Below are 17,588 nucleotides of genomic sequence, written 5' to 3'. Positions count from 1 at the left end.
TTTGGAAATGTCACCTTGTTCTCCTCACCATCTTCAAGTGTACTAAATTCAGCTTAGAGAAAACGTCAGTCAAGGCGCAAGTTTGCCACTGCATTCCTTAGAGATCACACCGAAAGAAGATGGAATGAGGACAAAAGGAAGGAGTGAATAATAATAATAGGCCAGTAAAAATGACTTGATAGCCTGTTTGCTGAAAGAACTGAAAGATAAGGGAGATGGTGGAGGGAAACAGTAGAAATGAGATGTGAGTGTGAGAAGTCCGGCTGTACGGGAGGACAGAAGAAAAGTAGCTGGGGGAACTCCGGAGAGGAAAGAGACTGAGAGATAAAAGGCAGATAAAGAAGAGAAGAAAACAGTCCGCAGCCAAGAGTCTAGGCAGGAGTACAGAGAGAAGGAAACAGAGGAAAGGGAGGAGAGATGGATAGTAATAAAAGCGAAGGGAGGGAGGGAGGTAGTGGCGAGAACTACATCCTAGAAGGTCAAACTGGGCTCTGAACAGACAGCTGATGAAGGATTGACCTATTAAACACATCGCAAAACTCTACAGCTCAAACAGGAAGCAAGGTTTTCCCAGTGCCTTGAGCAGTGCTGAGAGACAACTCCCTTTTACAGAGCACGCCAGGGAAGAGGGTAAGACCTCAGGAAGACGAGAAATGTTTCAAAAACACAACGCTACACAGGTCAGAGTCACTTTCTACCCTGCAATTCTCATCCTCTCGTCTTCTATCATTGGAAGAAAACAAACACACAACTCAAAACATTCTGGTCTGAAAAAATGAGTTTATTTCATCATCCTTGTACAATAATTCCTTATTTGGCAAAACCTTTTTGTGGTTTGTCATTAGAAGGCATACAAATGTCAGTGAGCCTCACTCAAAACAATTAATTCCATACCACCTTCATTCTGTGAAATACCTGGTCTACAACCACCATTCATTACAATCTGCAAAGACTAAGCAAACCATCTCAATATACAGAATAAATACCTGGACTCCACCCATTTGTATAAAATTGAATACACATTCCATCATCAAATGCAAATAAAAGAGGGGTGATTTATTCCTCCCAAGATCAGATTTGTAGAAGGCACAAACAAAACATCACAATCTCCGGCTATTCATGACCCTTCAAGGAATTGTGTGTGGAAAACATAATGTTCAATCCTACTTTTTCATGTTTTAAAATCATCCATTGTTCATTTGCAGTTTTGAGATATTAATCCAAACCTCAGCTGATCAAATATTGGAAACAATCACAGGTCATGGCATTCTTCAGATACTTTCAAAGAACGCATAATTGACCTAGGCATTGGCGACAATTGGTGATAAAAAAACAAAAAAAACATTTCCTCCTATAACCATATCGGGCCATAGGCCATTGTTGCAATCTAATGAATGAAACCAAACTCAAACCCCCCCACTAGGTGGCGGTTCAACTCATCACTTTGGAAAGATACACCGAAATACTGCTGAAATAAAAAAAATCCACAGCCATTCCACCACATATGAATACTGCTGAATTTCAGTTTTTCTCAAGATAATAAGGATCCAATCCGATTACTGCCCCATAAGTTTGATTAATAATGACATTAAAATCATCAGTAAAGTACTAGTCAACAGAATGGAATCAATAATTGCACATCAAGTTCACCCAGACCAAAAAGGCTTCATCAATGGCAAACACTCCCCAAATAACATACACCGCCTATTCATTCGAATGAGTATATCCAAAATAAACAAGCTGAATACAGTCATGGCATCACTGGATGCCAAAAAAAAAAGCATCTGACAGATTTAACTGAAACTTTTTTGCTATATTGAAGAAGTTTGGTTTTGAAGAGTCACTCATTCAAATCTGTATAACTCCATATTCACTAATGGTCTTATTTCACAATGTTTTCACACTGCACTGTGGCACGAGACAAGGATGTCATTCCACTCTCTCCAGCATGTTTACAGCACGGCAAGCCACTGCATCAGCCAAAACGATTATCAGAATACAGACCATAGATTCATCCCATAAAGTAGGTTGGACCTCGGATCTTGATGGTTCACGTGTAAACATGTATATCAATAAAATTATAATAACATTGACCTCCAAAGCAGGGCTTGGGGAGGTGGTGGGCAGGGAACAAAAAATGAGTTTGCTTCATCATCTTCCTGGTATGACAATTCTTTATTTGGCAAAATCTTCTGTGGTTTGTCATTGGAAGGCCTGCGAATGTCACTGAGCCTCACTCAAAACCGTTCATTCCATAGCACCCATCATTAAGTGGTACACCTGCTCTACAATAATCTTCATTAGAATCTGTCAAGAGCAAACTGTCTCAATACACAGAATACATTCCTGGACTCCACCTATTTGTATGAAAGTGAATACACATTCCAGCATCAAATGCACATAAAAGAGTGGTGATTTATTCCTCTCAAGATTAGACTCGTCGAAGGCACAATCAAAACATCTCTGGTTATTCATCACCCTTCATGCTCAATTCTACGTTTTCACGTTTCAAAATCGTTTATTGTTCATTTGCAATTCTGAATGATCTGCTCCTACACACCAAAAACAAGTTATATTTTGTCATCGTATTATAACGTAAATGACGATTAATGAGTTTAACATCAGACGGAGGAGCCATCAGGTGTCCTGTCACATGACTCGTTCTCAGTGTCGCCGCGCTCTAAAGCTTGCCACCCGACCCTGACCGTGTTGACGGCGCATCACCGGCCACAGCGAGGCAGGGAGGGCTCCCGAAGCAACGTTCTCCACGAGACGCACGAGAAACACGCGAGACACGGCCCTGCCTGCCCCTCCCTGCGCCCGCCTGCGACTGCCTGCGCTTGCCTGTGCCTGCCCGAGCAGGCAACGCAGTGCGCCCTCGCAGTGACTAGACGGCGCAGCAGATTGGGAAAGAATTTGGCAGGGTGCATCTTGGAGGACAACAGGCTTGTCCACCCTCTCTGACAGGCAGGACACTGCAGCGACTGGGTAGGACTAAGAACATACCCAATATGGACTAAAAATACCTGCTCATAGAAACTGGTAAAGAAAAAAAGATTGATTTCATATGAATTTTCCTGTGACAATTTTCCAAACAAGATCTTGCTATAACAATTGTAAAGTAAGAAGTTGTGTTTGAGGAAGCAAATGAGTCACACGACAGAAAAAAAATGCTCTGCTCACGTTCCATATTTAGACGAGTAATGACGCAATGATGCAATTGAACTACATAGGGTGTAACACCTCTCCACGTCCAACGTACACTCATCTGTGATCATTTTTTAAAGGTCCCTGGCGTTGCTTAGAGGGGAAAATGAACTATGTTACAAACGTATCTGAGCTCATATATCCAGTGGGAGTATTAACATAGTTAACAGACAATCAAAGAAATAAACAAACTGAGCATTGTCCAGATGTAACTTTAAACACTGTTCAAAAGCATCCAAACCGGGCCCCCTGGCATTCTATGTGCTTAGTTCAGTGGTGCCTATGGTTTGAGGAGGGTATCTATGGTGACATATTGAAAAAACTAATTTCTGTATGATAACATAATTTCCACTGGTTATCACACCAGGCAAATCAAATACAGCAGCTGCTACCCACACTTCACTAGTTAAAGTGCGAACGGTTGGTTTGACTCTATAAATGCATTTAGACATTTTATTATTTTATTTCACTCATCCCACGGGTTGTGAAAAGTTCTGGAGCCATCCAATGAAATGTTCAAGCTGAGAATTATTTCTTGGGCACAAATGAGAAGATAATTCCTAAGACTGATAAACCCTTGTGAAAATACACTATGCTGAAAATATATTGAAGTAAAATTAAAAAAGTATTTTCAAGACACCGCATGACTTCACAATATATGAGCAAATATACAAATTATTGTCACTTTCAGATATTGCAAATGTATTTTTCCACACATTTACAACATATTGCCATGTACATTGCAGCAAACTATTGTACAATATTATATGGTACATTTGCAACTGCTTTCTGGAGCAAACAAAGGGACAATTTAATAAAGATCATATTTCAAATATGAACAGGCTTTAGCACGTAACTGGAGCGAGTTCACTGACTGTCTTTGGCCATTTGCGTCAAGTTCGATTATTCTCATACAGATCAGCCTAATCCAATCCAGAAACCTACTTCATTGTCTGTGTTGGGAGTATTGCTTGCCTTTTCCCTATCTACAACGTGTAACCTACAGGAGGTTTCTATTCCTATGTAAACAGTACAGTGACCAATAAAAACAGCTTGTGTTATTAAATTATTTAAAAAATGAGTTTTATATTATCAAAAATATTCCTTTCCGTAATTTCAATAGATTATTCTACATATTTTTCTCCTTATGAATATACAATAAAAAGTGCAAGGACAAAATGTCATTCATTCATAAGGGTCATTTTCGAGTGTGCATTTTTGAGTCAGGGAGCTCATTTAATATAATACAGTACAATGTAGGTGTGTGTGACCTTCTCAAGACAAACATGTTCACTTCTGTTGGCAAGAAGTAAATGCACTGTGGCACATTTTAACATCAGTCCAATTATGAGAAATGAATGTTAATCATAAAACAACTAAATTAATGGGTAAACCCATAGATTCCATGCCCATTCATTTCACAGTAAAATGTTCAGAGTTAATTCAACTCTGAGTTTGTACAAGTCCAATAGGGATCACATTTACTCTCTTGGTAACATGTACACAATCAGAGTCGATTTAAAAACGAGCAGTTTTACAGTGTGGGCAGAGAACATTTCCTTATGACATGATTGGCATCAGCCTATGTTTTTTTTTCTTTAACAAAGACATTTCTGACCTGCTACTGAGTTCAGGGCATAAGGCATCTTTTGAATGATTGGCAGCTCTTACTACTTCAGGCCAATTTCAATACACTGACCAGTGTTGCTAGGCATTAAAGAAAAAGGACCACTTTGTCAGTGGAAGGTGCAAACTGTTTTCAGCTAAACGCATAAGCATCTCATCTGAAAGCTTTCAGCCACTAGGTGGCACAATGGAGCCGTCAGGGCTCTGGGCTGAAGGCTCGATGGGCTGGGGGAGGGGCTGCCAACTGGGGCGGTGCTGATGCCCTCTCATCCCTCTTGCTCTTGAGAAGGAACATGCGACAACAGCTCGATTTCGTGAGGGGGTATCGACGCCCCATCCCCGTCAGGGACGCCCTGTACCCACTGCACGGGCTGGAGGGGTGGGGGGTAGAGGGGGGAGGCTGTAAGCTACAGCGCGGCCAGATGGCCGGAGCCCCGCAGAGGCAGCTTTCTCATGGACGTGCTGGTGACTCTGGAGGTCAGAGCGGTGCTAGTGGAGGTGCGGGAAGGGGTGGGGGCGGGTGGAGGCTAGAAGCCCCCCAGGATGAAGGGGTGGCTGAGCAGCTCCTTGGCGGTGGGCCGGTGCTTCTCCTGCACGAACACCAACCTCAGGAAGTCCCGGCAGGAGTCGGACACGCCCTCGGGCAGAGAGGGCTTGGTGGGCTGGGTGGCGATCTTAAAGATGGCGGCCATAGCCTCAAACTCCGCCCACGGGGGCTTCTGGGTCAGCATCTCCACCACAGTGCAGGCCACGCTCCTGAGACAGACAGACAGACACACACACACACACACAATATGCCACCCGGTCAGCTTAATCAAGCGACAATGTAACTGGAGGTCAAGCTCATCTAGGCAAGCTAACATTAAGTATACACAACACAAACAGCTGCCTTGTTGAAGTGTTTTGGAGATGTTATGACCTGAGAATGCGGACAAAGACAGGATTTACGGAACTTGTTGAGCAGGTTTGGGATGAGGTAATGCAGGAATCCCTGGCCTGTAAACCAACCTGTCTCCCAGGTAACAAGGCTGTGTCACGATTTCATTTTGGGATATGCATGAACGCCGACACACTTAATATTAACTGTAAGTTACTGCACGACTCCAGAAGTACAGATTTACTGCTAAAATATAAATAAAACAATAATTGACTGATTTTAATGTATGTTTACAAATACACAGATTATATCACCCACTTCCAGGAAGTTCACCTTATACTGTATTATTAAACACATAGTGATCTTTTTGAGATTCCTTAAGGATTTCAACATCAAAGTCATGCCCGGACAAAGCTTCAATCTCTAAAAATAGTTCATTGTACACCAATGAAAACGCAAGCAGTCTATACAGACCCCAACTGAAATACACAATGGATTAGCCTTTAAACGGGAGCCATGCACAGCACCCATTGTGCCTGCACTCGGGGCGACAGGGTTAAGGTTATCAGAGGAACTCAGACCCGCCAAAAGGCCCGAGGCGTTTCACGTTCTGCCAAAGTGGGAGTTTCACAGATGCGGCTCAGTATCGAGCGGCCAACGTTTGGCCCTTTGTCAAAATTCTTCCTTCACATTGCAATGCAAGTATGAAGTAAGTCTAAAGTTATTGATGTCAGCAGCACGAAGCTTTTTTTCCATTAACGCTGACAGCAATGCGCCTGCAAGGTAAACTTTATGCAGAGTCATTCAGTGAACAGCAGCAACCACATTCATTCCCGGACAAAATTTGTAAAAAAAAATATGGCTTTATGCAATAGCTAGCCAGAAAAAAGTAACATTTGATTATATGTATATGGTAAAAACATGAAAATTACCATTTGAATCCACAAAAAAAACAGCTAATAGGATTATGCAGTAAGATGATCCTTCATCAGGCTTCATCAGAACAATATAATCTGTGGTGGATAACAGCTGCATCAACCAAGCGAATGGCTTTGTTAATCATGGGGGAAAAAAGGCCGCTCTGTATTTTAGAGCACCTGGAATTAATGCTTGAACCACTGAAGAGCCGTGGGGATTCCTCACCAGACATCTGCCTTCCGTCCGTATCCCTCCCCGCTGATGACTTCCGGGCTCATCCAGTAGGGGGTGCCGGTGACAGACTTGATCCCCGTTCCGGACATGCAGATGGTCTGGATGCGCTTGCTGGCACCGAAGTCGCCCAGCTTCACGTTCCCAGAGGAGTCCCTCAGAATGTTAGCGCCTGTCAGGCACAGAATGGCACAATAAATATCTACTTCATGAAATGATGACCAAAACATTTTACATGTAAGAACACTGATTCATTTTAATTGTATTCCACCACGTTTAATGCCTGGCTGTTAGGTCTTTCTCCTTCACCCTGCTTTGCTGTGATTTGTAAGCAAGCCGGCCTGTTCGACTCGCCTTCTCAGACGTGGCTGTCTGAACGGTGACTAACTGGCCCCAGAATGGCAGTTCCTGGCAGAGCCATTCTCACAGAATAAAGACAAAATATAAACAGAAGTGTCGTCTGTTCCTGTCACCTGTTTTATTTCCTAAAAAAAATTATTATGGGAAACTTCCACTGTTGTCCAACCCCATGATAAATATAAACTAAATGGTTACTGTTAGTGGACTGACTGTTCGCAGACACTTTGTGGTCTTATATTTGTAAACTGAGGAATTTCAATTAATATTATTTATGTTTTTTTTTCTTAGACTTTAATTTATTTACATCTGTCGACATGTGAAGGAAATTTAACCAAATATGTTCTCGCAACAGACTTACATACTGCACCTTTAAGATCGCGAGTAGAAGATGGTTACAAATTGCTTGCCGTGTGTTACCTTTGATGTCTCTGTGCACGATCATGTTTCTGTGGAGATAGAAGACCCCTTGCAGGATCTGCCGCGTGTATCTCCGAGTCACTTTCTCCGTCAGGGCGCCGTATGCTTTCAGCTGATCCTTCACCGAGCCCTGTCCCCAAAAAACATAAATATGAATGGGCTTGACAAAATATGAAATATTCATGCAGTACTATGAATTTTTATGAATTTGATTTCCCATTAGTTTCCTGCAGAACTGTATTTCGAGTCATTTGTCCTCTGTTGGTGCTAAAAGACAGAATAAAAGTATAGTATAGCAGTATTCTTGGCAAAGCTGTCTGCTGCACATTTTGCAATACAGTCCCGGTGGACATTGTGAATTAACAATAGACTGGGTTACACAGTTTAATTTAACATTTAAAACCTTCACATAGCTGCATATTTACTGGGGCATTTCTGTCTAAGCACCTGGCCATTTAAACTGCATATTTAAACTGATAACAGGTCCAGTTCTTTAACCACTCTGCCACACCACTGCCCACATATGTACACTACTGATTCTGGTACAGTGAGACTCTGTGTGCACTGTGACTCTGATACACTGTAACTCTGGTACACTGTGACTAATTCACTGTGACTCTGGTACACTGTGACTCTGATGCACTGTGACTCTGGTGCACTGTGACTCTGATACACTGTGACTCTGGTGCACTGTGACTCTGATTCACTGTGACTCTGGTGCACTGTGACACTGGTGCACTTTAACTGATACAGTGTGACTCTGGTGCACTGTGACTCTGATACACTGACTCTGATTCACTGTGACTCTGATACACTGTGACTCTGATTCATTGTGACTCTGGTGCACTGTGACTCTGATACACTGACTCTGATTCACTGTGACTCTGGTGCACTGTGACTCTGATACAGTGTGACTCTGGTGCACCGTGACTCTGATACACTGTGACTCTGGTGCACTGTGACTCTGGTGCACTGTGACTCTGGCAAAGTTCACCATTCCCCCGCAGTCTTCCCAAAAACACCCTTGAGATGTGCTGTTTTTTTCTTTTGTTCTTTTTTGTTACCCATTTTTTATGCCCAACATAGAAACCATTTTTCACAAGAAAAGTGTTCCACAGATGTCTGGAGGGTGAAGCCAAGCACGCATTTAGACAAACACAGTCTCTCTCACACGCACACAGGCACGCGCACACACACACACACACCCACACACACACACAGTCAAGCACACATGGAGACACAAAGAGGTCTGCTTTTCCACTGTAGTCTTCAGGAAAGCACCTTCCGGAAAGACGGTCCAATCCCTCTTCACTCTTTCCTTACTGGAAGCTTCCCCTTCCAAACTCCAACTTGCACAAAAGTGGGCAGAGAATCTTATGGAGGTATTGCAGCGGAAGGTGGGGGGGGGGGGGGTTAATGTAGTGGAACAATGCCAAGGCCCTGACCGTAAAAACCAAAAGCTGCCAGGAATCTCCTCCGTAACATAAACACCCCCGCCCCCCCCCCCGGCCTCAAACAATGCATGACTAAGACGCTAGCTGATGCGCTGCAGATTACCGCTGCCCACTGCTACAACACCATCCATTAAGGGACAAAGCAGCGTCCTCAAACGCACGCGCAGTAAAACGAGCTTCAGAGAACACGCATGCTAATCTGCGTATCCCCAACTGAAGGGCTGGATGCTGCAGCAACGGGTAAAAACAAAAACGAGTTTATATTCACCTAATATTCGGTTTAACTGAGCATTACAGGATAGTCCACGCCTCCGATGTTCAATGATTAAATAATAAAATTTGGCATAATAACTTATTCTGAGTAATTTATTAGGAATGATCTGTTTATATGGTATTTTAGTTCCTGTGTATGCAGTAATCCTGTGGGGACTGTTTTCTGAGGTTACTGTGTCTCCAGGTTCACACTCACCCCTGCCATGAACTCCACGAAGATGGAGAGCTTCCTGCTGTCGGGGTCACGCAGGCAGCCGTAGTACTGCACGATTCGCTCATGCCTCAGTTTCTTCAGCAGCTGAATCTCACACTCCAGAGCGTTCACTTCCTGCACAGAGGGAGAGGAACCAGGAGCCAAGGCATGTAAGCCACAGTAAGCCACAGTAAGCCCCTACAGTCTCTCTGATAAACCACGTCCCCCCAGGAGTCTCCCTGACAGACCCCACCCCCGTACAGTTTCCCGAATAATCCCTGCCCCCTACAGTCTCCCTGATAAACTCCACCCCCTACAGTCTCCCTGATAAACTCCACCCCCTACAGTCTCTCTGATAAACTCCACCCCCTACAGTCTCCCTGATAAACTCCACCCCCTACAGTCTCTCTGATAAACTCCACCCCCTACAGTCTCCCTGATAAACTCCACCCCCTACAGTCTCTCTGATAAACTCCACCCCCTACAGTCTCCCTGATAAACTCCACCCCCTACAGTCTCCCTGATAAACTCCACCCCCTACAGTCTCTCTGATAAACCCCACCTCCTGCAGTCTCTCTGATATACCCCACCCCCCTACAGGCTCCCTGATAAACCCCACCTCCTGCAGTCTCTCTGATATACCCCACCTCCTGCAGTCTCCCTGATAAACCCCACCTCCTGCAGTCTCCCAGATAAACTCCACCCCCTACAGTCTCCCTGATAAACTCCACCCCCTACAGTCTCTCTGATAAACCCCACCTCCTGCAGTCTCCCTGATATACCCCACCCCCTACAGGCTCCCTGATAAACTCCACCCCTACAGGCTCCCTGATAAACTCCACCCCCTACAGTCTCCCTGATAAACTCCACCCCCTACAGGCTCCCTGATAAACCTCACCTCCTGCAGTCTCTCTGATATACCCCACCTCCTGCAGTATCTCTGATAAACCCCACCCCCTACAGTCTCCCTGATAAACTCCACCCCCTACAGTCTCCCTGATAAACCCTGCCCCTACCATCTCCCTGGTACAACTCCACCCCCTACAGGCTCCCTGGTACAACTCCACCCCTGAACAGTCTTTCTGATAACTCCATCCCTGAGTATTGTCCCTTATCAGGGTTGACGTTCCTTAGATACACAAGTGTTCCATGGAGCTGTGATTCAAGGTTCTGTAATTTAGGTTTCCAGGATTCAGGGTTTAGAGATCCGTGCATTGCTTCTTTTCTTTTTCTGGGAGTGGTCTGTGCTTGAATTCCACAACCCTCCCACTGTAGGCATTTATTAAACAACTCTGACAGGCTTGAGGGTTTCTCAGTCATGATTTTTTCCTTTACTGCGCCCAGTCACTTACTGATAATCTCGTAACTGGTGCCAGCGAGCTCTGTAATATGTAAATGTGCATAACCACCAAGCTCTTTCACCCTGCTGACACCTCTCCACCCTGAAAAGGGACAGTTGGGGCACTTGATGTGGAACGCAGGCTCACCTTGCTGGTCTCCTTGCAGTCGGGATCAAAGGGCACCTGTTTGACTGCCAGCTCCCGGCCGGTGTCGGCGTCATAGCACAGGAACACCTCTCCAAAGGCCCCACGACCCAGCAGCTTCCCCAGCCTCCAGTTCACAGGAGCGTGAGAGGCTGGAGGAGGAAAAAAAGCCTTAGGCCTGTCTGTCACATGGGCCAATCAGATCGGAGATGCCCACACCCCTGGCTGGCTCAGTTACAGTGAAGAAGCCACATTCTTATTCAATGACAGACTACCAGAATGTACTGATAGTGTTTATCCAGCAGGAGGCAGTGTTGAGAAACAAAAAAACATCTTTTTTAGTAAATTAGTCTTCCTGTTTGGGAGAAGTTTTTTGTTGAGGGGTAAGTTAAAATTATTTTCAAAACAAACAAATTGTTGCACTTGATTTATGACAAATCAAATTATAAAGTCATTATTCAAGTATTTCAAGTAAGTTAATGGTAGCACTCATTAAAATGATTTCTTATTCTATAATGAGAAATAAAAATTGAAGTTATCAGTGACTGCAAGCACAAGCATGGCTGATTAAACCTTCTGGGCTGATGGGTTTATTGTTTTATGATAAGTGAAGAGGAGGCGGTGTGTTAGGCAGGAGGGCTCACAGTTGGAGGGGGAGGTCTTGTCGGGGGGCCAGCCCAGGAAGTTCCGGTCGCAGTACTGCAGGGTGCTGTCCCCGTTGTAGCTGCGGGTTCGACTGGAGGGGACGGGCGGAAACAGGCTCTCCTGAGGCATGAAACTGCGTGGGAAGGTCCTCCGACCTGGACGGACACACACACACGCACATGCATGCACACACGCACACACACACACACAAACACACACACACACGCACAAAGTCACAGCCAGAAAAAAAATAACTGTGAGTCAGGGCTGATTGCCAAGAAGAAACCAGTGCAGTCGTTGAGCATAATGCTATTCTCTCTATACACTCTTCCTCAAAGAGGAAGCAGACCTGAGAACTTTTATAAAAGCCAATATCATAAACTAGGGAAACATAAAGCCCAGTACTGCAAAGGCCCAGATTCAGCAGACCACTGCAAGCCAGTAAAAGTAAGTCAAAAGTAATAGATTCTGACCCGCATTACCTCTAACCTGGTCAAATGTACCCTGCCCACACACCAAACACACTAAACACTTTTAGTTCCCCTAAATGAGGTCATGCGCCAACAAAGCCATCACTAAACACGCAGACAAGACTTTCTCTTCCCCCGCAAGACGGCCGGGCCTGGACTCACCGTCATCTTTCCTGTGGCTGGACAGGTGAAACTGCCTGGGGAACGTTCCGCCTTTGCCGTGTATGCCTGCAGGGGGGGCAGTGGAGCACAGCGTTAAGACGCACCAGCGCAACCGGAGCTCCGAGCTGCCTGCTGGCTGAACACGCGCTCCCCTCTATTCAAAGCGGCGGCGTGTGACTCTCAAACGGCCGTGGGACTGAACAAAATGGGGGCCGGTGGGATTGAAAGAGGCCCGGTCGCCGCTTAGACAAGCGTCAAACCGGAAACGGGCCGATCCGGCAGAGCCAAACGCCGAGCGCCCGGCCGTCTTTTCCGTTTCGCAGAGAGCGAACGCAGACGGGGCCGACCGCCGCTGGCTGCCTGATGCCGCCATGCGCCAGCTTTACATGGGAAACGGGCTTAGGGGCCGGGAGGCACCGCACAGAGGCCTGCTGGGATTGAAAACAGCTGTTAAGTGAGCAGAGTAATTCTCTCTCTGTTTGTGTGGTGGTTTGCCATGGAGATGGAACTATTTATGTCTGTTTTGCAGGGGAGGGAAGAAAATTCACGTTTTTCAACGCACCTCATATCCCCCTGTTCTGGAAACTGAGAACCTGTTTTAATCCATGTGTCCAGCTTTACCTCACTGGTAGAAGAATGTTGACTACACGTGCATGTGTGTGTGAGAGAGAGAGAGAGCACGTGTATGAGTATGTGTTTGCGTCGCCTGTTCTGCACACGTGCGAGTGTGACTCAGTGTGTACGTGCACATAACATCTGTACTTCTTTAGTGTTTGCATATTGAATGTGTGTGAACATCTTTGCACTGAATGAACGTGTACAGGTTCAGTTAACATGGCTCTGTTTTACGCATGTAGCCACAAGTCAGCGTGAAAAAAATGTATGGAAATGCAGGCATAGGAGTTATGTGCTTTTTCATACGTCAGTGGACCAATTTGCCTAATCTTCGCGGGTCTTTAGGCCACGGTGGAAACGCAGTCAACAATGGGATGAAGGAACCTTTTAGTGCCTTGAAAAGTAGTACCTGGGACTAAAAGTTCCGGGTACTTTGGGTGGAAACGCGGCTCATGTGACACTGCAGGTGCGTTCATGTGCGACAGAACGTCGCATTGCATCCCTGCGGTGCTGCGTGGCTGTCTGTAACTGTGCATGTGTTACTATGTCAACCACTTCATTCTTATTTGAATTTGGACTGAATTTTCACATAACAAGTGTGCACTCATGGTGGCTCGCTCACCATACTAAGCAGCCATGCTGAAGCGATACATGAATGCTTCCAATCTACTATCTATTCTACTGAATTGAAAGCAGCAAACTGCACGCTGACTAGCAAACAAAGGTTTATTAAATTTGACAGATTATGTAGTACTATTACCACTAATTTACTTACCTTACAAAACAGGGGAAAATAATCAGAAGTGACAGATGTTTAAATTTACCCGAATTCTAAAGTGTGTACAAATTTTTGCATAATTCAGTGGAAACGAGTTTTAATGCATGACTTGTTCTTAATGTCTACTCAATGTACGTATTCAAGATAATAATGAACCACTGTTGCTATGGATACGCAGACAGGGGGTTGTAGGTTCAAGCCCTGAATACGGCACCGTTGTGCATCCTGGTTTTGCACACATTTTCTCCATTAAAATATTCAACAAGAAAACCTGTAAAAGTACAATTAAATCTTAAACATACATATACGCAAAGCACTGCATAAGGGCCACAATTCAGCAAAGCAAGAGCAAAGTGTTCCGCTTTCATTCATAACATTCCGTATTCTACTGGAGAATATGTTCACTATGCAGTGTTACGCAAATAAGGACGTCTCTTAGATGACAAATACATTCATAATGCTGAACTGCAGCATGTGAATCCCTTAAAGCCCGGGACCTGCAGCGCTTGCGGACAGTGAGAAGCAGTGCTGTCATTAACGGGCAGGTGAAGCCAGGGGGAATCTCACCTTTATACTCCCAGGCGATGTTCAGGTAATTATTGTCCCGGCTGCCCTGGGAGTACGACGGGCTGGAATGACACACATAAGCGGGAGGAGACAAATGAGCGGGGCTATTTCTGCCTCTGCCTCCCCCAGCTCCCCACACCGCTCACAGCTCACAGAGCAGCCTGGCCTACATTCCCCATTCTGCAGGGGACCGGACCCTTTCACACGGCACGACCCCAGATCCGTTTACCGCGGGGTAACCCACTCCCCCCCTCCCTGCTCTGCAGGATGGGAGGAAACGTCTGGATCTGATTTAAATGAGGGTTCAGGGTGAACGCGGCTTGCGGTTTTACCAGAACTCTCGGGATGCTCTGCTTTCTGTAGTCCCTGCATCAGTTATCAGCCGGGGGAAGGGGGGGGGGGAGGGGGGCTGGGCACTGAAGTGGGACATCAGATGAACAAAGAGAGGGAAATGTGGGGCAATGGGAAAATGGGGGGGGGGGATCTCCATGCAGCTATTTCCTGCCATTGTTCTAGGGATGAGGGTCAAGCTGAGACCCGCTCAGGTACTGCCACTTCCGGCTACCTCACGACAGTAGCAACTGGTCACCGGGGCAACTGTGTGTGTGTATGGGGGGGGGGGGTAGTTCACCTTTGAAGTGCAGCATGATTGATAAAGGCCAGACTGACACAAACACACACACACACACACTCACAAACCCACACATACAAGCACACACACACTCACACTCACGCTCACAAACCCAAACACACACACACACCTGTCCAATGCCTGATCCAGTGATTGACAGCTGTCAGACAGTGAGTCGTCTCCACTCCCAAAGGGATCCAGGATCTGAAAGAAGATATAGGGCCGATCATTATACAGGTCTCTGCCCTGCTCTTCTTAGACAATCAGCAGTTTGTCTATCTTGTGATTGGGATGGCAGGTAGTTACGCCTTGGCGGGGGCATGCCCCATACCTATACAGCACCGAGAGTTTGGCACTTTTCAGGGTTCCCCACAGAAATAACCACAACAGCCACAGACACTCAGCCCTTAAAAACATTAAATTCTGTACATTCTGACCCCATTTCAACAGACAGAGTTCATAAACAACTTCACATGTCCACACAATAAAGCCCCAAACTAAGGGGATTTTGCGTTTTCTCCTTCTTCTTCTTCTCTTTCTTCTTCTTCTTCTTCTTCTTCTTCTTCTTATCATTCTTATTTTTCCTTCCGCCTATCCCACTTACAACATGTCTCCCCATTGGACATTTTACCGACACCAGCCAAATCTTCACCTACACGACCCAATCAAAAACTTACATACACATGCGAAATACCCATACCTTTCTACTCTGAAACATTTCCAGTACAAACAGCTAGTCTGCCTGTGGCCTCGTGGGCAAGGTTACAGTCTTGGGAACATTGGGTAGTAGGAACATGTTTCTTTAACCTGATTTTACCCTCACTAATAATTGTCTACTACTTCTCAATTATTGCTTTTGCACCATATCTACCCGCTGTTCACCGAACGTATACACTGCATTATGACATACCGTCTGCACGTTCAGTTATTAACCGGCTACAATACTGCAAAGCCATATGGATTCAACCAGAGCTCTTCTGTGCTTACTGGTCTGTGTTCTTCTTTAAAACCAAGGACAGGTTTGCTAATGATATTTCACGCATTGCATAGCTATGTCATGGTGCTGCAGTAACAAATTCACAGACTGGTAAATCTCCGGTTGAAGGATTGAATCCCGCCTCGCCCTCAGGCAGATAATTTCCTCTTTTACACTAACGTTTTCTTACGCTTATATTTGCTTTACCAAAACTCACTCATGGCCACCCATATGCATTTCATGACGGCAAATGTATTCCTTTTATTAAAAAGTTACACCAGTTCACCACTGTGCTATTTCTACTAACTATATATCTTTACTTGGCTACCGCACAAAACCTTCTTATCAGCAAACGCCACGTTTCTACATTCATGTTACCTCGCCCTGTTCTCTATCTAGCCACATACAAACAATTACTACCCGTACGTTCTGGAACTTCCCATTAAAACATTACACTTTTTAAATCATGACTCACTCATAATTATAACTACTACTACTGAACATGAGAAAAGCACATCAGTGAATAGATTTCACACGTTACTTACCGCTCCACTTCAACGACTAATGCTTTATACAGACTGTTATATATACTGTTCGATAAGGAAACTAAGCTCGCTCATGGTCACTTCATTTACTTCGCACTATAGTCTGTGATCATGTCAACCTTCACCTACATGCCCATTCTGCTAAAAACATATTGTTTCAACTACGCAATTTAATTTTTTCTCCTAATTTCTCTCACTCTGTTGTTATTTTCTCATATGCAAAGCCTGCTGGGACATATGCGTCTGCTCCTATTCTCCACTATCAAGTTTTCCGGTTCTAGCTTAGCAAAACAGCGAAGATGATTCCTACCTGCAGATAAGCCAATCAAAATGCCTTATAAACCTTACAAACACTAAAAGTGCATCTCCATGAAGTAACAGACAACGGAGAAGGACAGAAGGGTTCTGACTCACAAGTTCTGACTTAGGGAGCTCTAATTCTACGGGCTTGCTGATTCTTTTGTCAATCAAGGCTCGTTGGATGGCCGTCAAATCCGTGAGTACATACACTGGCCATATTTCACCTGCGTTTTTGATGCGTTTACACTTACGCCACCGCACCCTTTGTCACAGCTACTGTTTTACATATATAGCAAACCGAAACTGCTAAATGGTACACGCTCATCAGACTGTACAAATTCACACAAGGATAGCCATAATCCACAACCGTTTCTTACAGGGTCACTTTGCATTTCTCACTCTCATAATAAAACACTTTGCAAAAAGAACTGATATCTCATAAAAAAAACACGTTTTCAACGTACAAAAATGCCAAGTTACTCACACGTACAAGACATACACCGTCTATAACTCATTCACTGCCAAAATCCAGGTCTGCCATTAAAAGTATTGATATCAAAATGACGCCAAGTTATGGTACTACAAACTTGCCTCACCGAAATTAAATAAGATGTATTCCAAAGCAATGCTACCCAATATTTCCTCAATTCTTTCAAGTCACTTGGCCCTGTGTTTTGTAATCTCACCATTTTACAATGTCATGCAAACTTTGTGTCAGATCAAAGTGTCAAATATTTCGAATTGCCTCATGGAACACATTGAAATTCATGTAGAAAACTGCTGGTCAGTTTTTGTATGTTGAAAACGTGTTTTTTTATCAGATATGGTGAGATCAGATAAGCACAGAGCGTCAGAGAAA

The 17,588-nt window shown here is 44.7% G+C and overlaps 1 protein-coding gene across 4 annotated transcripts in view; it reads right to left on the bottom strand.

Annotated features, from left to right (window-relative positions):
- Positions 1-760: 760 nt before the first annotated feature.
- The window catches only part of LOC135260947 (mitogen-activated protein kinase kinase kinase 3-like), a 50,221-nt gene continuing 33,393 nt past the window's right edge, over positions 761-17,588 (bottom strand). For all 4 annotated transcript variants that reach the window (XM_064346703.1, XM_064346704.1, XM_064346706.1 and 1 more), the window contains exons 11-19: positions 15,039-15,112; positions 14,278-14,339; positions 12,318-12,383; positions 11,685-11,840; positions 11,044-11,192; positions 9,560-9,691; positions 7,637-7,766; positions 6,854-7,031; positions 761-5,589 (exon numbers count right to left, since the gene is read on the bottom strand). In XM_064346703.1, coding sequence (XP_064202773.1) covers positions 5,361-5,589; positions 6,854-7,031; positions 7,637-7,766; positions 9,560-9,691; positions 11,044-11,192; positions 11,685-11,840; positions 12,318-12,383; positions 14,278-14,339; positions 15,039-15,112 — 1,176 coding nt within the window. In that variant the 3' untranslated portion in view covers positions 761-5,360. The remainder of the gene's footprint in view (positions 5,590-6,853; positions 7,032-7,636; positions 7,767-9,559; positions 9,692-11,043; positions 11,193-11,684; positions 11,841-12,317; positions 12,384-14,277; positions 14,340-15,038; positions 15,113-17,588) is intronic.

This window comes from Anguilla rostrata, chromosome 8 (genome assembly GCF_018555375.3).
Source record: "Anguilla rostrata isolate EN2019 chromosome 8, ASM1855537v3, whole genome shotgun sequence".
NCBI classification, from domain to species: Eukaryota; Metazoa; Chordata; class Actinopteri; order Anguilliformes; family Anguillidae; genus Anguilla; species Anguilla rostrata.
The sequence above is the reverse complement of the archived record's forward strand: the minus strand, read 5'-3'. Positions and strand labels throughout refer to the sequence as shown.